Source organism: Chionomys nivalis, chromosome 9 (genome assembly GCF_950005125.1).
Source record: "Chionomys nivalis chromosome 9, mChiNiv1.1, whole genome shotgun sequence".
Taxonomy (NCBI): Eukaryota; Metazoa; Chordata; class Mammalia; order Rodentia; family Cricetidae; genus Chionomys; species Chionomys nivalis.
In genome coordinates, this window is record NC_080094.1 from 16,684,307 (window position 1) to 16,705,000 (window position 20,694).

Below are 20,694 nucleotides of genomic sequence, written 5' to 3' on the forward strand. Positions count from 1 at the left end.
TAGCAGGGGAAATAGAAAATAGGCATAGGCTGAAAAACAAACTGCCTCAATTAAGAGCAACAGAAAACGATTGATTTATTGCAATAATTGGTTCTATGGGTTAGGAATTTAAACAGTAAACAAGAGGTACAGTTGATCTCTTCTTTGTAGTACAAGGCTTCATGGTTAGGGGCTGCTGTCATCTACGGTATCTTTAGTCTGATGTCTAATAACTGATGGAGATGTCATCTGAGGTCTCAGTGGAGATTCTCACTGGGATTCCTCCAAATAGCCTCCGGGTAGCCTGATATTCCTGGCAAGATGGAGGAATAACTTCCAAAGCAGCTGGACTTGTGTTTGTTTGGTTGGTTTTATTTGGTTGGTTGGTTGGTTTTGATTTTGTTTTTGTTGTTGTTTGTTTATTTGTTGAGATGGGTTTCTCTGTGTAGCCTTGACTATCCTGGAACTCACTCCATAGACTAGGCTGTCCTTGAACTCAAAGATCTGCCTGACTCTGACTCCTTAGTACTTGGTTTAAAGGTGTGTAGCACCACCTCCCAGTATGAACTTTTGTATATGGTGGCTCAGAGCTCCAAAGGTGAGCCTCCTACCTAACAAGGTAAAAACTGTATAACGTTGGTGACCTAGACTTTGATGTCACATTGTGTTGGATATAAGCAAAGAAAAGGCCTCTCTTCTTCTAGTGCAGAGGGGACTCAGACTCCACTCTTCACAGGAGGACCACGTGCCAGATTCTAGAAGAGGACATAAGCTGCTAATCTTCAAGTGATATGGTCTGTTAGAAAAAGAGAAAGTAGAACAAGGAAGGGGGGGTATAATCCAGGGCTATGGCGTGCAAGCAGGCCCAATATTAATTAAGATAAACGGATTGTCCTTTAGATTTGGAGGAAGGGATTTCCACAGCAAGACATGTACAAGGAAAAAAGAAGGCTGGTTAAGATATAATGAATATGTGCTAAGCACGAAGTCATCAGATTGGAAAAGTAAGGAGGGACCTGCTGCTTTGGTACATTACAAACTGGTATAAGGAGCTTGGTTTTTACTCGAAATAAACTGAAAATTTACTGCAGAGCTTGGAGAACTACAGGTGTGAATGGTCTGGTTTTAGGTTCAAAAACTCATTCTGGCTACTGTGTTGAGAATGGGACCTAAGGAGGCAAGGTAAGGCCAGGGATGTGGTAACCCAGATGGGACAATAGTAACTCTGGCTAAGGCCAGCACAGAAGACCATAAGAAATGGCTGGGTTCTCAATATGTCGTAAAGATAGAGCCAAGAACACTTCTTAATACATGGAGTTAAAAGAAAGGAACCCAGGATGACCCTGAAGCTAGTTCTTACCTGAACCTCTGGAAAAATGGAGTTGACACCAAGAGTGATGAGAAATTACAGAGAAGTTGGATCTGAAGCAGCTGTAAGTTCAACTGAACTGAGTTTGCAGTGTCCTTAAGAAAGGTTGACTGTATGGATTTAACTTTGAGAAAGAAGCCCGGGCTACACGGAAAACACTGCTAATGGGAAACTCACAAGACCAGATGAGGTCATCCGGCATGTCAGCAGAGACTAGGACCCTGGACTTTTGAAAGTCTCACTGTAAGAAGGTATGGAGTACATTCAATGTAAACCATAAAGACTGAAGAGATACAGTGAGCGTGACCCACCTGGAGAACCTGAGTTTATGATTAAAACCAGGCATATAGACTTATAATTTTAATTGTAGGACAAAATGCGACAACAAAGGAATGCCCAGAATTATAGTGACCCATAGGGATACGGCATATTAGCCTGAGGGTAAATATGTTAGTGGTTTTCAGGAAGGCGCTAGTTTAAACCAAATGTACAAAAAATAGGAATAGCGAGTACAAACAGAGAAGGAAGTTCTGGACAGAGAACTACAAGCTGTGTCATGGGAGAATAGAAAGTAGATTGAGTTAGAGGAAACACAAGTCGCTTGGTTTATAAAATATAAACCAAGGGTACATGAAGGGAGTTGGGACTGGAGTTATTACCAGGAGCCTATATGTCTAGGAAAGGGGCAGTATTTGGCACACTAGGGAACCTGGATTTCATTCCTGGAGTCATGGGGGTCATATATGGGACAGAAAATTTTGAAGTAGATTTGTCCTTTAAATCTTGTATCAAAGAAGAGGTGTGAGAGGCAAGTAAGCAACCAGAGCCATAATTCTTGGAAAAGATGGAAACTGTACTGTCCAAACATGGAGACTAGGCCCAGAGCCCAGATGATGGCACACTCACACTCGGCAGAGAAAGCTCTAAAGTCTTCTTGTTCTCCTTGACATGGGAACTTGAGTCTTTCAATGTACATTTTTAGTTTCCAATACTTGAAGTAATACACAGATTATCCCGCACTGAGAGTCAAAAAATACCATTTTTGTAAGTATGTAGGGGATCTACAGCAAGTCATTCCTTGCCTCTGGGTCTCATTTCTATCCTCGTGTACTGAGGGTGAGTGGGTTGGTGAGTTGATCAGGGTAATCCGAGAGTCCTTTGTGTAGCTCATATTATGAGAATCTAAATAAGAACCTTTTGACTAGACTAATTGGGTTTCCTTACCATGGAAGTCTCTGGGGCTACCTCTCCCATGGTTTTGTCTCAGGATCTAGCTGATTGACCAGAGTTCAAAGAACTCAAGAAGGGCTAAGGCGAATTAACTTCCCTTTCCATGCATATCTGGGTCTCAGCTGAGATTTTTAATCTTGGCTTCAGGTTAGAATTACCTGGGGGAAAAAATTTAAAACAGCAATGCCCTGGCCAAATTTCAGACCAATTAAAACAAAATGTGCTATAGAAGGATCAGAGATTTTAACAAGCGTCCTAGTTGATTAAAATATACTTTAAAAATTACTATCCACTAGTCTTAGGAAACCCTTGGAGTTTCTAGTGTGGACCATATCTGTATCCACAGACCATCACATTGCCTACTCTATTGTCTGACCCACAAATCTGCCTGTGATAGAACACTGTCACTTTCAAAGACCATGACATGGTCATGAACTCCAGAGCCTTCTCTTCTTTCCTGTTCTCCCTACCCTAGCCAAGACAATTCCACTTTTTCTAGTTGCAAACAAACAGAAGATGTCATTGCATGCCAGCAAATGTGAACAGATGTTAACTAGAGAGCAGGGGTGTCTCCATGCCCTGTGACCGTCATGAACAGAAGAGTAGCAGGTTTGAGGAAGATGAAGGAGAACAGAAAGAGGTGACTTTGTGATACACACAGAAAAGGCAATGTTTTAATCCCCATCCAACCCAGACAGCCTGTCGCAGTAATTAATGGAACGAGCCCACTAGGGCAACCAGAAGGTGTCTGGTTATCACAGCTCCATTAAGACTATTTCAGGCAACAAGGAACAGCTGTGAGGAATATGATGCAGTCTAATGAAGAGCAAACATTTGTTCGTTTTCCAGCTCTGGCCGGATGCACCATGTGCACAGCTTTGGAAGGGAGAGGCCATCTTGCTTAGTCATCTGTGGGTGATGTCAGGCAGGCAGCCTCCTAATGGAACATAACCACACAAGCTTCCTGGGCAACACAGATTACCCCTCAGTTGGTAACAGATTACCAGAACATCCTGTTCCTACAGGGACTCCAGTCCAGTTCCTTGATTTATATCTAAGAGGAGTCCTGGGGACGAGCAGGAGAAATTAGTGGCAGATGCTCAGATCATAAATGAGAAAACATGGCCATTCTTCTATTCTGCAAAATCATCATGGCCCAAATAAAAAAGCAAGGCTCCCCCACCTGTTCATCTCACTCTCCTGGCAGGGTTCAAACAGGAAGAAAGTGGGCCAGTTCCTGGAAGTGGCCAAAGGGCACTGACCCCATGTGGTATCAAACTTGAGAAAGAGCTCAAGTAGGTGACACTATTAACTCAATCCTTTAGGCCTATTTTATCATTCTACTTACAATATGGTTTATAACACAACCAGCAGCATTTGTTTATGTTTGATACAAGAACTCTCCCAACTGAATGATTGATCCTCAGGATTCAGTAGAAAAGTTCTTGAAACAAGAATCAAGACCTAGTTCTCACCCAGCTCCCAAGATTCTGAGTAGTCTTAGACAAGACTTTTCCCTGGGGGAATCCCAGTTTCATCTTCTGTGAAATGATTGGGGATTGAGTTTGCAGCTACTTTTTGGTCTAATAGTATAGGGCTTTTTCCAATCACTCATTTGGTCAGAAACACCAGCTAAGTACCTATGGTGTGCTTTAAACTATTTCAGGCACTGGGGATAATTAAACAGAAGAAATGAAGATCTGTGTTAAGGAAGCTCATGTCCTCACCACAGAAGGGAATTCCATAGTTTAACTTCAGCTAAAATGTTTTAAGCAGTGGTTCTAAGACTTCCTAATGTGTCAACCTTTTAATACAGTTACTCATGCTGTGGTGACCCCCCCCAACCATAAACTGATTTTTGTTGCTACTTCATAAATATAATTTTGCTGTTGTTATGGATCATAATGTAAATATCTGGTATGCAGAATATCTGACTTGCAGCCCCTGTGGGAGAGCCATTCAATCCCCTCCCATGGGAGTCATGACCCACAGGTTGTGATCCACTGCTTTCGAGGCACATGAGCGAAGGCAGCATAGGAAAAAAGCAGGCAGTTGTTACTGGCATTGTTAATATTTATTTTGGTTTTGCTGCCTGTTACCAAGATAATAGGAAGTGTCACAAAAGATGTGACATTGGGCTCAGGCAAAATGGAATATGGAGGAAACTATGTACACTGTGTGTGTGTGTCCATGTGTCTGCGTGTGTCTCTGTGTGTCTGTGTTTGACTGTTTCTGCATGTATTTATATCTGTGTCTATCTAAATCTGTGTCTGTGTGTATATACTGTGCCTGTGGAGGCCAGAAGAGGGCATCAGATCCCTTGGAGCTGCAGTTATAGGTGGTTCTGATGTGGGAGGATCTTCTTTTTGAGGTGATTTAATTGGTTAATAAAGAAACTGCGTTGGCCCTTTGATAGGACAGAAAATTAGGTAGGCAGAGTAAATAGAACAGAATGCTGGGAGGAAGTTAAGCAATCGCCATGCCTCTCCTCTCTGGGTCAGACGCGATGGAGTCAGCCACCAGGTCAGACATGCTGAATCTTTCCCGGTAAGACACCACCTCGTGGTGCTACACGGATTATTAGAAATGGGTTAAGCAAGATATGAGAGTTAGCCAAGAAGAGGCTAGATATAATGGGCCAGGCAGTGTTTAAATGAATACAGTTTGTGTGTTGTTATTTCTGGGGCTAAGCTAGCCATGTGGGAGCCGGGCAGGATGAAAAACAGGCCTGCCCACAGTCACTACATGGATCCCTGACTTTAGTATGAGAAACTGAACTTGGAGTAAGTACTCTTAACCACTAAGCTGTCATTCTAGTTCCCACCACCAAGGTTGTAATCAGGATCTTCAGCAATTCATCCCTTCTAAATTGAAGTTTAGAAAAGGATTTTTGGCCCAGAAACAATCTCCTAGATGTTTATGTGTGGTATATATAGCTAAGACCATGGGCTTGGGAATGGAACTGTAGAGACAGCTCCCAGCTCAGAGCTGGAAGGGATAAGGAGATCCTAGTGCAAGCTTTTCTACTGGGCTTGAAAATAGGGACCAAGCCTTCCCTTTTTTCTTCCCTAAAACATCTGGAAAATAACATACTTAATTAACATATGAAAATAACATATTTAATTAGGAAGTGCTGGTTAAAAAATTTTAAGCGATTAGCAATAATTTTATCCAAAATGCAAATCAAAACTAAAATGAGCTATGAGCCCACCCTAGTTAGAATAGCTGTTGTCAGAATGGCAGGAAACAGAGGGGTGGAGAGATATCTGGTGGTTAGGAGCACTTGCTGTTTTTGCAGAACACCAAGGATAAATTCCAAATTCCCTAGAACCCACATAACAACCCAGCAACCATCCATACCTCCAGCTCCAGAACTCTGATGCCCTCTTCTGACCTCTGAGGGTAGCAGACACACATATGATACACATAGACACAGGAGAAATATTCATACACATAAATTTTACTTTAAGGCAGGAAATAAATGCTAGTAGAGGATCAAGAGGTAGGGAAATCACATATTATTGGTGGGCATGTAATAAGCACAGCCATTATGAAAAACAGTATGGAGGGTTTTCAAATAACTAGAAATAGAACTGTCCCACATTAAGTTCTACATCAAAGGAATTTAAATCAGTATATAGAACAGACATCTTAACTCACAAAAGCTAAGATATGGAATCATCCTAGTGGTCCATTGGCAGATGAATGGTAAAGAAAATGTAGTATGCATACTCAATGAAATATTCATCTATAAAAATGAGACTGTCATTTGCAGTATTATGGATGAACACGAGACCATTATGTTAAGTGAAATAAGTCAGGCATGGAAAGACAGATGGCACACGGTTTCACTTAAATGTGGAAATGAAAATACTGGCTTTAAAGAAGCAGAGACTAGAGCAGTGGTCCCTAGAACCTGGGCAGAGTTTGGAGGAGGGCAAGGTAGAGAAACGATGGCTTGTGGGTACTTGGGCACAAGTTGGAAAAGAAGAACAGCTTTAAAATCTAAAGTAGTGTGACTGTGTTGACAACAGTTGATTGTATATTTCAGAATAGCTGCCGGAAGTTTTGAATATTCCCAACACAAAAAAATGACATCTGTCTGAGGTGACAGATATGCTAATTACCCAATCTGATCATTATGTATTGAATAGAGGTATTGAGCTGCCAGAGGATACCCCATAGATACACACAATTAGTATGTGTCAATTAAACATAAGAATCTATTTTTAAGAGAATAGCTCACCTCAATATGTCTTATAGAAAGAAGCCAACATAGAAAGCCCCTCACCTGTGTGGGTGGTCCCTGGGGATGTGTGGAGCATCAGCCTTGAACTATGAGGCTGAGTCTCCCCCAGGGCATTTGCTATGTGCCTCTGCCTTGCTGCCTACAACAGCAGTTCTCCAGCTTTGAAGTATGTCAGGCGCCGCTGGAGAGTTAAGAAAGGGCATCGAGGCCTAGGGTCATTGGTGCCAGACAGCTACTGTATAATCTGAGGGCATGGTATGGTTGAGGGGAAGGTTTTTTATTGTAGATATGAGAGAAAGTAAAGCCAGAGGAATCTTGAAGAATACAAAGCAAGGGGAAAACATAGTGTACTGAGCATGGCCAGCAGACTGAACCAGGCCATAAGAGAGGAGAGGGTGGGAGCAGGGGAGAAAGAAATGACCAAGAGGGAGGGGGCCAAGAGAGGAAGACAGAAAAAAAATAGAGAGCTTGTAGCTGAAATGCAGGAACTCTGTGGCAATGAGAAGCTAGAGAAAGAAAAGCCCATGAGCTGGAGAAGTTTAGAGTAGAGGGTGGGGCACAAAGAGCTAAGAAGAGCCAGGATGCCAGCCTGGACTCTGCATCCACAATGCTGAGAAAGCATGGAGGCCAGCATGGGCTTTGATATGCTAATAGGTATAACACATAGCCATTTGTCCAGAGCGTCTTTTGAACCTAACATCTATGGGGCTCTGTATTTTATCCTTAGGAAAACTGCATAGCCACCAAGTTTGAGAGCCACTGACATAAAAATTGTCATCTGGAAACAATCTGTGGTTTGTTTGTTTGTTTTTTAACTTTGGTGTGTGTGTGTATGTGTGTGTGTGTGTGTTTGTATGTGTCTGTGTGTACATGCACACATGTGTGCATGTCTGAGTTCACACATTTTGTGCAGGGTGTATGTGCATATACATGCAAGCATATGGAAGCCAAAAGTCGACCTCTTGAACATCATTCCTTGGGATGTATTTCTATCTTTTTTCTTGAAATGGGGTTTCTCACCAGTCTGGAACTCACTGATTGCATTTTTTAGGTTGACCAGCAAGCCCCTGAGATCCATTTGTCTCTGTCAGTCCAGCACTGGGGTTACCAACTACTATGGCCAGCTTTTTTTCACATGGGCTCCAAGGGTTGGACTTGGGTCACCATGTTTGTCCAGCAATCACTCTACCAAATAAATGAACTGTCTCCCTAGCCTTTTTCTTTTTCTATAACTATAAGGTTGGATCTGACTGTATAACCCAGGCTGGCCTCGAACTCTTGATCCTCCTTGCCTCAGTCTCCTAAGTGCAGGCTGTGATTGGGCCTTTTAAAGAGTGTTTTATGACTCTACACATGGACACACATTCAACTATTCTGACTTGATCCGAGTTCCCTTGGCAGACAAATACCCACACCTTGCAGAATCTGATTTTCTACTTTGCTTCACCAACAGAATTCATAAATTACCGTCTATTTAGTGACACGGTATGCAATAATATTTACTCTCCTGATGCCATTTTGAGTAGATGTCATTAGTCTTCCCTTCCTGCCTTCTCCATCCACATTTATAATCCCGAAGGCAATCTGCTTTTCAGCACAGAATAGGTAGCGTTTGTTGAAAGCTTAGCCTCTGCCAAGGCCGCACTAACTTGCACAACACCTCAGAGAGAAACAGCAGAAGGTGTAACTGCCTCAAGATACTTAACTGTCACCTTCCAAAAGACATTCATAATACAGATACATAGAAAACTATGCTGTCTGTCATGCACACAGTGCTTCTTTAGATCTAGGGCTCTTGTATTGTCTCCCACCTGCACAGCTGCCCATGGTTGCCCTTATTATCTAGTAAGTCCCCCCACAGACTTCAATGAATTGAGTGTTAAGTGAATCCGTGAAAAGGACTGAGACTAAACCTTAGACTCCGATGGAATTCCCTACTACCTGAATTCTGTATTTTGCCTGAAAAAATAACTCATCCTGACTTCCTAGAAAGGCCCCCATTTTAAACCTAAGAACCTATATTCCAAGAATCCCTTTGAGCTGAGACAATCTGAGACAAGTGTTTCCAGGAGTCCCAGCCCTTATGCTTATGCCAATCAGTTGGATGCTTCTTACAGGGCACATGGTAAATTCTGTAGGTAAGATGGAGAGTTGGTAAACACCTTACACCTCAGGCACTGGTCCAGATGCTGTGGGCTTTGTTTGCCTCAGGTAATCACTCATGGTCACGAAGCTCTGTGTAACATACCTCTTCATTTTTTTATACTAAATAACTTCTATATTAATTTTGAGCAAGCCCCATGCTATGTTTTAACAAATGCACAGAACACCAACATAATCAGGATCCCTAGGAGTGAAATATCGAAACTCTCTTCCTGTTCTCACTGTGATTTTTTTCCTTCCCCTCCTCTTACCTGAAAGGGGTACTACATCACTGAGTCTCAGATGGCAAAATGACTTCCAGTAAAAATATTCAAGCCCTGTAGTCAGCTTGCCTTTCTGCCTTTCCCCCATTCACATGCACAGTTGCCTTGCTCAAAGTATTTCTTGACAAGAAAAGCGAATGACAGGCCCTACTAAAATGGCTCCTCCTTGGTGAGGACTCTCTGGAAGTTTCCTTCCATAGAAAACAGTGGGAACAGGGAGAAATCATGGTGGGCTAAACTGATTATGGTGGAGGCAGGCTCTTGGCTGTGCCCTGAAGCATCATCCAGGAACTGGCTGATCAGCAATCCTGGGGCCTGGTTTTGCTGCACCTCAGGGCATTTCACATCCAATTATCTCCAGGGATGCAGTCAAGCCAAGGGAGGTACCACTGCTGACAGAGCTGCTAGGTTAGTGGGGCTGCAGGAAAATGAAGTGGACTGGCACACATCAGCATAGGATTGGAGATGAGTTGTTCTCAGAAACTATGTTCTGAGGTCTCACTATTTGGGGCTTGGATTCAAAGAAGAATTAAAGCATTATAAAGACCCTTCTTCGATAGTAGAAGAAAAGGAAATAGGCATATAGGGATGATTCTTAGTTCTAACAGGGAATTAACTAACTATGTAACTAAGTAGGGAAACAGAGGCAGGTTACTCAGACTTGGGGACTAAGCACAACAGAGTCTAAGAAGGAATGATCTGTGATCATATGGTCTGAGTCTCCCACTGACACTGTGGCTTGGCAGGTAAGTAACAGACATAAGAAGAGTGCCTGGATTGGGCAAAAAACAACCATTAAATCATGACATCTATCAGGCCAATTAACAAAGGTGAAAGGGGAATTAGGTAACATGTACCCTCTGATGTTTATCATAATGTAACTATAGCTATGCTTCCTCATCAAATGCTCCCAAAGCATTCATATTGGCTTCGAATAAAACTCACATCCTATCTGTGATCTGTAGGATCTTCACTGAGTCACACCTATGTGCTGTGGAATATTCCTTTACACTGTGTGAATATATGTCACTGTGATTGGTTTAATAAAGAAACTAACTGACTAATAGCTGAAAAGAATAAGGTTAGGCAGGAGAACCAGAATAAAAGAATGCTGAGAGGAAGAAAGGCAAAGTCTAGAGTTGCCACACAGATGCAGATGGAGCAGGAGATGAACATGTCATGTGAATAAAAGAAAAGAATATGGGTTTACTTAAAATGTAAGAGCTAGTTAATAATAAGCCTGAGCTATTGATTGAGCACTTGTGATTAATATTAAGCCTCTGAGTGATTATTTGAAAGTGGTTGTGGGACAGGAAAACTGCATCTACAACTATGTGCCACTGACTCACATAATGTGTACCTTTTATTCTTTCTGCTCTGGAGACCCTCCCTCAAGTTCTAGAATACCATGAGCTCATTCCATGTCAGGGTCTCTGCATTTGCTTTTCCCTCCCCCTGGAACACTCTTCCCAGTTCTTGATATGGCTGATATTTGTTTATCACTTAGTTTGAGATCAAATATGTCACCCAAAGACTAAAGTAGCATACATAGTATCAGGAAAGTTAAAATTATTGCATACCTCAGGTGCTGGGTGATTTTTCCTAAGGACACATGAACTAATATATTCACTCCAGATAGATAACTGACAACAGAACAAAGAAATGATTATGCCAAGTCTAGCTTAGTGAACCAGTAAGTTTATTGAAGTTACTTATAGGAGTATGGGTGAATATTTACTTACAGGACATGTATGACATATAAGGCAGCTATATCATAACAAAAAGTCCACAAAGGTAATGGTTCACAAAAGCTCCGTCCCTGGTTTTACCAGTAAGATTTGTAGCCACATGGGCTGGTTGGAACATTTTCTCTCTTCCACAGCTGTTACTGCTTATATAACCTTGGAGAGGGGCCTTGTGAATCTTCTAAGTTTCAGGAGTGTCCTAAGACTTGTGAACTGTTTAATCTTTGAGCCTTGAAATTTTTACTTCCTGAGTCTTAAAGATCTTCCCTCCAGCTTTGACAAGTTCAATTTGGAAGACATTACTATGCAACGTGGAAAGAGGTTGATCTCTCAGGAAAGGGATGTCAGAAAAGGCTTATAGAATGTAGATGCTCAGTGAAATCATAGATGGTTTAAACAAGCTCCAGGTTGGATGCCAGATGTGGTATTATTGGGCAGCTTGGTAAATCTAAACTGAGAGAAGAATATAGCTGGCAAAGAGGCAGTGGGCATTTCTGTCAGCTGGGATTCAGGGATGTTTAGCCATTTTCTTTGTGGTCATGAACAATGCTCATACTTTTGTCTCTGTTTAGATGTGACTGAAGAAAGGTCTTGCAATTGTCCCTTCCCATCATGATTTTCAGAAGGGCTCTCGTCTCAGACTGGTTTCTATGAAATTTTTATGCTCACTAGGAGTGCCCTGGGGTTCAGCTGTGAGTGTCAGGCCAGCTTGCCAGTACCAAGGTCTGCTTTTCTCCTCAAATGTTACATTTTCACATAGCCTGCCCAATCCTCTCTTTCTGAATTGCTCTTTATCCCTAGTTTCTGTCTCCCTATGCACCCTGCTCATCTACTTCAAAGCACACATTAAAAACTGTAACCACGTATTTGTTGGTATGTCATCTGCATCTCCCCACCGTGAAAGTGGTTCAGGAAATAGTATCTGTCACATCTACTGCGGTCATTTCTAGAACCTAGTCCAGAATCTAGCCTCAGATGACTACCATTGGAAAGAGGTACTGGAAAGAGGGACACAGTCTCCTGTGTTGCCGAGCAGCTATTTTCCTGCCTCCAGACCTCACTTTCCTAGGTCACACAATAATCTACTTCTTTTTTTTTTTTAATTTAAAAAGACCTTTTCAAATCTGACTTTTGAGGCTTTAATGAATACAAAGGCTCAGCTCTCCAGGGACAAGGACATTCCTAAACATATCTTTTGAAATTAAGGACTGCCTTGGGAACCGAACACTAGGGAAGAGTGGGGAACCTTGCCACACTCAGAGGGGAATGCAAAAACAGGGCTTCACACTTTAAGAAGAAAGAACAAGAAAAGGGAAGCAGAGATTGATAATAGAGGAGTATAATGAGGTGGCAATTTTGGTTTCAAAAGAATGTGATTAGCTCCTAATGACTGCCACCATTCCCTGGTCAATCTACTGTAACTAGCCACTAATGTAAAAATAATGCCCCTGGCTCCTTCACTTTGAAGAGGAGATGAATCTCCCTTTCATGCTTTTACCCCTCAGATTTGTTTTCTTGAAGAGATTATCCTCTATTAGGCTGCAACTGCCTAAAAGGGGAAACATATGGGTGATCAAAGTCTGCCAATTAGGGGCCATTACCACCTCCCCTCGGAGTTCCTATTAGGAACACCTTCTGTATTTGTCAACATTGTCACAAAACCCCACACCCCATTTCTGGTGTCTTTCAGCCTCACTAGGGGGAGACAGAGGTCCTGGAGCTGTAGTAGATGCCTATGTGTATTCCCATGGGGAAGTAGCCCTCAATCATTACAACTGTTATGTTGGGTGTAGGATTTCTCTGAGATAGTGTAGTAGGAAGGCCGCTTGTTTGTTCCCGGCTGCTCAGGCCCAAAATAACCACACAGAAACTCTATTAATTAAATCATTGCTTGGCCTATTACTCAAGTGTATTCCTAACAAACTCTTACATATTAAATTAACCCATTTCTATTATTTTACATTTTGCCATGAGGCTTGTGGCCTACCAGCAAGGTTCCAGCTGGAGCTCACATCTTTCTCCTCTGGCAGTTCCATGGCTTCTCACTGACACCACCTTCTTTCTCCCAGAATTCAGTTTTCCCTGCCTAACTCTGTTCTGCTTTGTGCAGGCCCGAGACAGTTTCTTTATTAAGCAATGGTATTCAGAGCATACAGAGGGTAATCCCACATCAGGATAGGTTTGCCTTGACTTTTCCCCAAAGCCATGGTTTTGGTGTTTAGCCACCATTCAGAACTCTAGGATTGGCAAGATGGACTTTCATTGGATGTCTGCAGTGTTACAATACAGAAAGACCATGCTTATTCTTCTGGGTCCATGGAGGTAGGCCAAGGCAAAACACAGGGCCAGAACAAGAAGAAATCCAGCCAGCAATGCTGCTTAAAGGACAGGCAGGAAACTGTGGGACAGTGAGCAATCTGCCACTGAAGGTGTTCCAGTGATTGACACTGTGAATCAGATGATGAGCTGCTTTTCAAGGTCACGGATGAGTCTGCAATTCCAAGATTTTTGTCATCCACAGACTCAGAAGCCACTCAGTTATTAGTCATTTTATTCATTCCAAGTTTGTCATTCTCTCAGTATGAAGTACCGTGCTAGTAGTGGGCCGTGGAAATGGAATTATAAATGTGGTGTTCTCCTTTCCCTGAAGAAGCCCATGGCCACTTTGGAAGGTAGGCTTTTATGTTATTAGATGTAGATGTGTCCATGTGGTGATATATGGAAGTGCTGACTGTAACTGAGAATGCAGTAGGGAAGGGTGATCATAAAGACCAGACAAGGGGAAAGAAGCTTGGATGTGTTTGGAAAGATTCTTAGGGATTTTACAGGAACCTCGAGTGGAAGGGAATTTCAAGTAGAAAGAACAGTATAAAGTCTCAGAAATCTAAAGGATTTTGTACATAGCCAAAATAAGACTGAAAGAACATTTGGGGTGAAGTCATAAAGGGCTTGTTATGAATTTGGAATTTACTCAGTAAGTTCCAATAAAAAAGGAGTAAGTTGGTCCTGTTCACCATTTATAAAAATTACTCTGATTACAATGGAGGATGAATTGGAGGGAACAAAACCAAAGCCATGAAATCCAAAGGTAAATTATCTCTGCCCGGAAATTTGCCATTTTCACAGTGAAATCTCATAGGAGCTTTGATCATGGCCTTGGTCAACATTTTATCACAGACAGTAACCTATCTGATCTGGAGTAAGTCCTTGGCATCAAGAGTTTAAAACCATTCACAAGTAATGCCAGCATGCAAACATAAAGAGACTGTAAGCTAACTTAAACCTAAATTCGGACATACAGCAGATACTAAACATATTTCCCCATAAGATTCATATGGAAATAATCTGCCCCACTGCCATGTTGGAATGAACAATTGACTTTTATCATGGAGAGTTCCAAGTAGAAAATGTGCTCCCAAAAGATCATCCCAAATATCAAGAAAGACAAAACTATCACTAAGACTCTGACACACAGCAATACGCCTGGCAGGCTGCCTGACAGAAGTGGAGCTGCCCAGTTAGAAGGTAGGATGAGGTTGGAAGCTGAGTTAGGCACAGGAACAAGCATTAGTAGTCTAAAGATAGCCTAAACCAAGGGATAGATAGTTACAGGGATACTTGGTCCCCAGAGGCCAGAATTTGCTTCGTTTTCTCCTCTGAGATGCCTACCTAAGAGTGTGAGGCACACAAAGAATGACATTCTGAGCCAATAATAGCAAGAGAGAGAGAGAGAGAGAGAGAGAGAGAGAAAGAGAGAGAGAGAGACCTTAGAGCTAAATTGGAGAGCATGTCTTAGCTAGGAAACCAAGGCAAAGCCCTCTCATGTGTGCCTTTCAGTGGCTATGGGAAGGATTGGAGACAGAATGGATACCAGTTCTACACATCCAACTACTGTATAGATGAAACCCATGATCATGCTAGAAAAAAAATGCCAGCAAACTACAGACAGAAGCTAAACACATATTTACGAAGACCTAAGTTTGTAAATAAACATTTATTGGAATACGTGCTTTTGTCTGTGATTGTTTTTCCTCTACAACCAGAGAACTAGGTGTGAGTCAAACGTGTATCCTGATTTTCACAGGTAAGTGTTGAAAATAAGCTTTGCTATAGGAAACCCAAAGTTAGTGAAGCACATGTGAGACTAGAAGAAAGGGTTCGCTGTGCACAAACACCGCTTTTTCAGACACAGTGACCATGCCTGTCTCTGAGATCATGGTCTTCTGAGTGACTGAATTAATTTCTGACCAGTTGGTGAGGACTTGCTCTTGCTTAGGACGAACCCAATGAAGAATAGAAGGGCAAGGTGAAGGCTGATGTGTTAAGATGAGCAAATGCCTCCTCCTCCACTGTGCAGACCAAATCTGGTATTGTAAGTAATGACAGGACCATGGATAGGACACTCATCCTGTCCTTCTGTGGGGAAGGATAAAGACATTCGCCAAAGTATGGCTTGTCCTGCATGATGCTGCAGGCTTGCTAAAGCTGTCCCCACTCCATAAATGCTCATTTCTCCACTCTGTGGTGGAACTGATGGCATCTTCCCTTTGCTCTAGACCTCTTGGCCCTTAGCTCTTGCAAACCATCCACATGGGTGTTCACCTGGCTGTCACTTATGTACCTGCCTCCCTCTTAAACTGATGGCCGGCTTCTACCTCCTCCCTGCCTTTAAACTCTGGAGCTCTGCAGCAAACTTCCTGATCAACATCCCAGCTTAGGTGTCTTAAAGACATCTCAAACTTGGGTGCCAGTAATACTATTATCATTTTTACTAACTTCAACACATTAAAATACACAGTGCCCACTAGTTGGGAATCTTCTATGTATATTATATACCCAAAATGCAATTCTTACTTCCCACCCAATCAATAATGTTTCTCCCTTAGATTTCTCCATTTCAGTAAATGACATTTCTCCGGTTCTTCAAGCCATTGACCTAGAGGTCAGCCTACATTCTTCTTTCTTTCACAGTTCCTGTCTAAATTTCTTGCCTTAGTGCCCTCTGCAAATCTATACCTTCATGGTTCTCTGCACATCAACATGACAGCTTCCTCTAGTAAGCATCTATGTTTCGTTACCTGAGGACTTCCTCAAGACTAAAGAATATCCGCACTACCTACAGAGCAAGGCATAAACATGAGGGTTTTCTAACAGTTATTCTCCAACAACAGTAGAAGAGAAACAATTGGCAACCGTTCCATCTCCCTTCCAGCTCTCTCCCTCCCCTCTCATACAAGAGCCCTGGACATGAGATGTGTTCATGAATTATTGAGCTCCAATTTGACTTGGTGGTACAGTGGCAATCTGCCCTGTCAGCTTCATTCCCTTGACTGTCTGCTTCCCCCTTTCTCCTCTCATTCTCTTTGATTGCCTCCAAACCCAGCCACTTGTACCCAAAGGCTTATCTTTGGGTCTCCTTCTGAGGTGACCTAAGTCTGACATGCTTACCTGAACAACCACAAAATAATTGCTTCTCTCATGGCCACTACTTCTACTTGCTCCAGCAGTCCAAGGACCATTACAAGGTACGATTGCAATCAATTCATAACTAATTACCCTGTTTCTTCCCTGGCCTTCTTAGAGTCTGCATTCCACAGGAACATGAATGCCCTTTGTATAGCAGATGAGGGGACCTCCTTGCTCAGAGCCCTCTAATGGTTCCCTACCACACTTCGAACAACATTCTTTATTAACCAGGAACTATGATACTTGGGGGTCATTTGGATTCTCAGATCTTCCCTAGAAGTTTCCAGGCATTAGCTCCCCCAACAATCCTGCCATACTCTCATCCTATGAACACGATTATGTAATCACTCTCTGACCTTTGCACCTGTTCCTTTTACCTGGAAAGTACTTCCTATTTTTCTCAGTGTGACTGACTTCTTCACCTCATCAGGGAATGAATTTTCATGTGAGTCTTTCACAGAAAACTTCCTAAGCTGTTATTCTCCTGTGGTTCTTCATATCTTCATATATGAAATTGGATTTGTTTTGTCCTTTGCTACATTTCCTAATCCACTGGACAGCCTAGAGTTCAAGTACCTAGAAAAATTCCCAAAACATAATATGACATCAATGAGCATCTGCTGAGTATATGAATGAATGAATGGATGAATGAATGATTCACTACTTGACTAGACTGTAAACTCATGACAGAAAGAAGATAAAACAATATTTGAGCCAATGAACAAGCAATGTAAGCTCATAGGAGGCACCACTACAGACACATAGCCCTGTGTACTGAGTCCCCCATCATAGTCAATACCCATTTCCTGTTATTGGTTCCTCTACACTTAAGGAGAGTTGCATCTCAGGCTATGCTAACCATCTGCCTTTGCCTTGTAGGCCTTACCAGAGGGACAGACAGCTTCGTGGGACACAGCCAAGGAAGATGAAAACCGCAATAAGAATCGATATGGAAACATCATATCCTGTAAGTGTCCTTCTGATAGGTTCTTTGTGTTAGATTTTGGGAAGTGTGGGGGAAAAAAGTTCTTGTTTCCTGGGATTTGATATAAAATAATCCTTATGTATCCAGCTTTGGGTTAGTAGATTATTACAATGATCCCAGGAAGGGATGGCAAGACCCAACTGACGTCAGTAGTAATCCTAAAGGAGGAAGAAAGAGAGAGAGGGTTGAGGGACAGCCATAAAATGAATTACCACTCACGGACAGCACACAAGTTTCAGTATTTCCAGATGATGACATGGACAGCCTTCAAGACAGCACAGGGAGAGAGAGCAGAGCTACCCCAGACAAAGTATTGAGTCAGTGCTCTGTTAAGAGGTGCCCATAGCAACTTTCCTGTGATATATTGTAGCCCAACCCAGGACTTTTGACATCCTACCCACTGTGTGAGGACCATTTCTTAAGATCTCAGGTTACCCCAGTTTGGGCAAAGAAAGGAGAAATGGGGAAATCCTTAGGGACAAGTTATTTCTAGCACCGTGAAAAGTTTTGTTTTAACTGTCTAGACATCTCAAAAGAAAAAAAGCTGGAGAAAGAATAAGACACAGACAGTTTGTAAAGGAAGAAAGAGGCAGAAGTTTTCGCTTAGCTGTTTCCTGTGCTGATTTAGAAATGGGCTGTGAATAGTGGAACTAATCAGAAAACATTTATAATTTCTCTCTTGCATGCAGACAGCAAGATTTCTTGCAAGTGAAGTGTCGGAAAGAGATATTCAAATAGTCAGCAGACATATATTAAGGCATATGTGTGGGCCTCCTCTGAACACTTCCTGTGCTGGGCACTGGAAAATGTTTTTGTTCTGTGACAGGTGTCTATTCACTATGGCTTGTCCCCACTGTCATCAGATTCAGTACAGTGCCTGGTGTACTGTAACCAGTGCATTTTCCAATGTAATTGTCGTGTTGTGAGCTCAAATAGGGTTCACTGTTGAAAACAGCTTTCCACAGGGCAGTGATGGCGCACGCTTTTAACCCCAGTGCTCAGGAGGCAGAGGTAGGCAGATCTCTATGAGTTCGAGGCCAGCCTGATATGCAGAGCTAGTGCCAGGACAGGCTCCAATGCTACACAGAGAAACCCTGTCTCAAAAAACCAAAAAGAAAATTAAAAAAAGAAGAAAAAGAAAATAAGTTTCCAATGCCCTGTTCCCAGGAATATTAAACAGATGCAAAAAGTAAATGCCTTGCCGGGCGGTGGTGGTGCATGCCTTTAATCCCAGCACTCGGGAGGCAGAGGCAGGTGGATTTCTGTGAGTTCGAGGACAGGAACCAAAAGCTACGGAGAAACCCTGTCTCGAAAAAAAAAAAAAAAAAGTAAATGCCTTGACCATAAGGAAGGGAGACCTTCTTACTCATTGACAGAAAGGAATATTTTAGGCCAACAGACAGAAGCCAATATGTATGAGAGATACACAAAAGATAGGAGAGAGAGGCCTCCTCAGGCCTCCCACAGCTCATCCACGCCTGAGTCATCACCAATGGTGTCCTGGATCTGGCTCAGCCTTTCCCTGTCTCCTCCATATCCCGCTGGGCCAGACTTTCTACCTATCTGATCTGTGACAGGATTCATAAAGCTCATTACTACATGACTTAGTGTTGGGAGCAGTGAGACCCCAGATCCCGAATTTCTTGTAATCCCCTGATCTGAGTGCCTACAGCTGCTCTGAGCACGAGACCTTCAGGAGTTCCTGATGGCAGGAGAGTGGTTTCTGGTGGGTTGGGCTGGGGCGTGCCTATCTCTATATAATCTGCTCCTGAACACAATAAAGAGGGCATTCTTGGGGAATTCAAGGATGACCCATGTCGCTGTCTCTCTGTCTATGTGTGTCTGTATATTTTAACCTCCAGCTCCCTTGCCTGAAGCTCGCGAACTGGGTGCCAGTGCACAGAGCGTAGACATGGGGGTGCGGTGCACAGCAACTTAGATGATCTTATTTTCATATGAAAAGCCCTTTAGATGTTCCTTTTCACCCTTGAGTTCTCCTTCTTGCCAGGCCTTTTCCAGACCCACCCATGGGGTCTCAGTCCATCCCAGTCTCCTCTGTGAGACATGATGGCTGTCACACAGCTCTTGAGATTTCCGCCTTGTCTGTCCACACCTCAGTGTCACCTTGACACATTCCATCCTCTCCATCAAAGTGCCCTTCCTGCCTCTCTTTGACAATGTCTACTTCTTTTGTCTATCAACCATCATCGCAGAGAGGGGAATTTTTTTTACCCTAAACATGTTGATGAACCCCAATATTCAGCCCTAGAGCTGTATGCCTTCTGTACACCTTGGCCTTGGCCATCGTTGTATGTTGAGAGGCATTTAGATGAGCCTGCTTGCTTGCCGTAGCTGCCTCACAACAGCAGAGCCATGGCCATCTCACATTTCCGTTTCCCCAAACATTCCATGTAACTGATGTCTAAGAAATAAGACCTGAATACGGGGAGACTCCTGTAGGGCATGAGCATTGGGTGTCTCTCTATTGTGCTGCCAAATGGATAGTGAACACGATAACTGGAGAAAGGCTGGGTCAAGCCAACACCGGGATGGTAAAGCCCCAAGGAGAAAGATGACTGTGGAAAAGGAAGTTCTCATAAAAGCTGAAGATTCCACAAAGTGGCATTGTCCTGTGATCAGTCAGGATCCCAGCAAGAAATGGATGGGACCCCCAGATAGTATCTGTTGAGAAGTAATGACAAGTTCCTTCACAAACTGTAGTCTAGGAGTAAAGACACTAGAAGCCACCAAGGATTTTGCAGGGAGATCATCAGGACCTGGAGCCAGGGGCTCCCTAGGCACAGGTGTGTCCGCTAGCAAAGGGAGCTAGGGAATAGGTTCCCTGAGCCTGCTCCCTTGCCTCCACCTACTCTGTGCTTTTGCTGTCTGGTAGTTGAATCCAGCTAGAAGCCAGAGAACAGGGCCAGTCCAGCGACTCTCAAGCTGTGGTCCCTGGGCAACAGTAGCAGCATCGCTTTGGAGCTCAATTGGAATTGCTAATGATCACATACCTCCCTGGACCTCCAGCACCAGAAGGCACAGGGACCCCACCCAGCCGTCTTATTGTTTGCACCCTCTAGTGATACTTTGAGAATCTCATATGGTCATTGGAGATCAACCTCCTCGGTCATATAACCGGATGGAGAACATAAACATGAATCCCAGGGCTCACACTCATTTGCTAAAGCTCCTTTTACTTAAGCCTCATGGAAATCAAAGAAAAGTCACTGGGTTCTGCTGTACTG

General features: G+C 42.9%; 1 protein-coding gene across 14 annotated transcripts in view; it reads left to right on the forward strand.

The window, feature by feature from the left end:
- Ptprt (protein tyrosine phosphatase receptor type T) overlaps positions 1 to 20,694 on the forward strand; it is a 1,077,234-nt gene that overhangs the window by 989,163 nt on the left and 67,377 nt on the right. For all 14 annotated transcript variants that reach the window (XM_057780248.1, XM_057780255.1, XM_057780252.1 and 11 more), the window contains one exon: positions 17,344 to 17,431. In XM_057780248.1, coding sequence (XP_057636231.1) covers positions 17,344 to 17,431 — 88 coding nt within the window. The remainder of the gene's footprint in view (positions 1 to 17,343; positions 17,432 to 20,694) is intronic.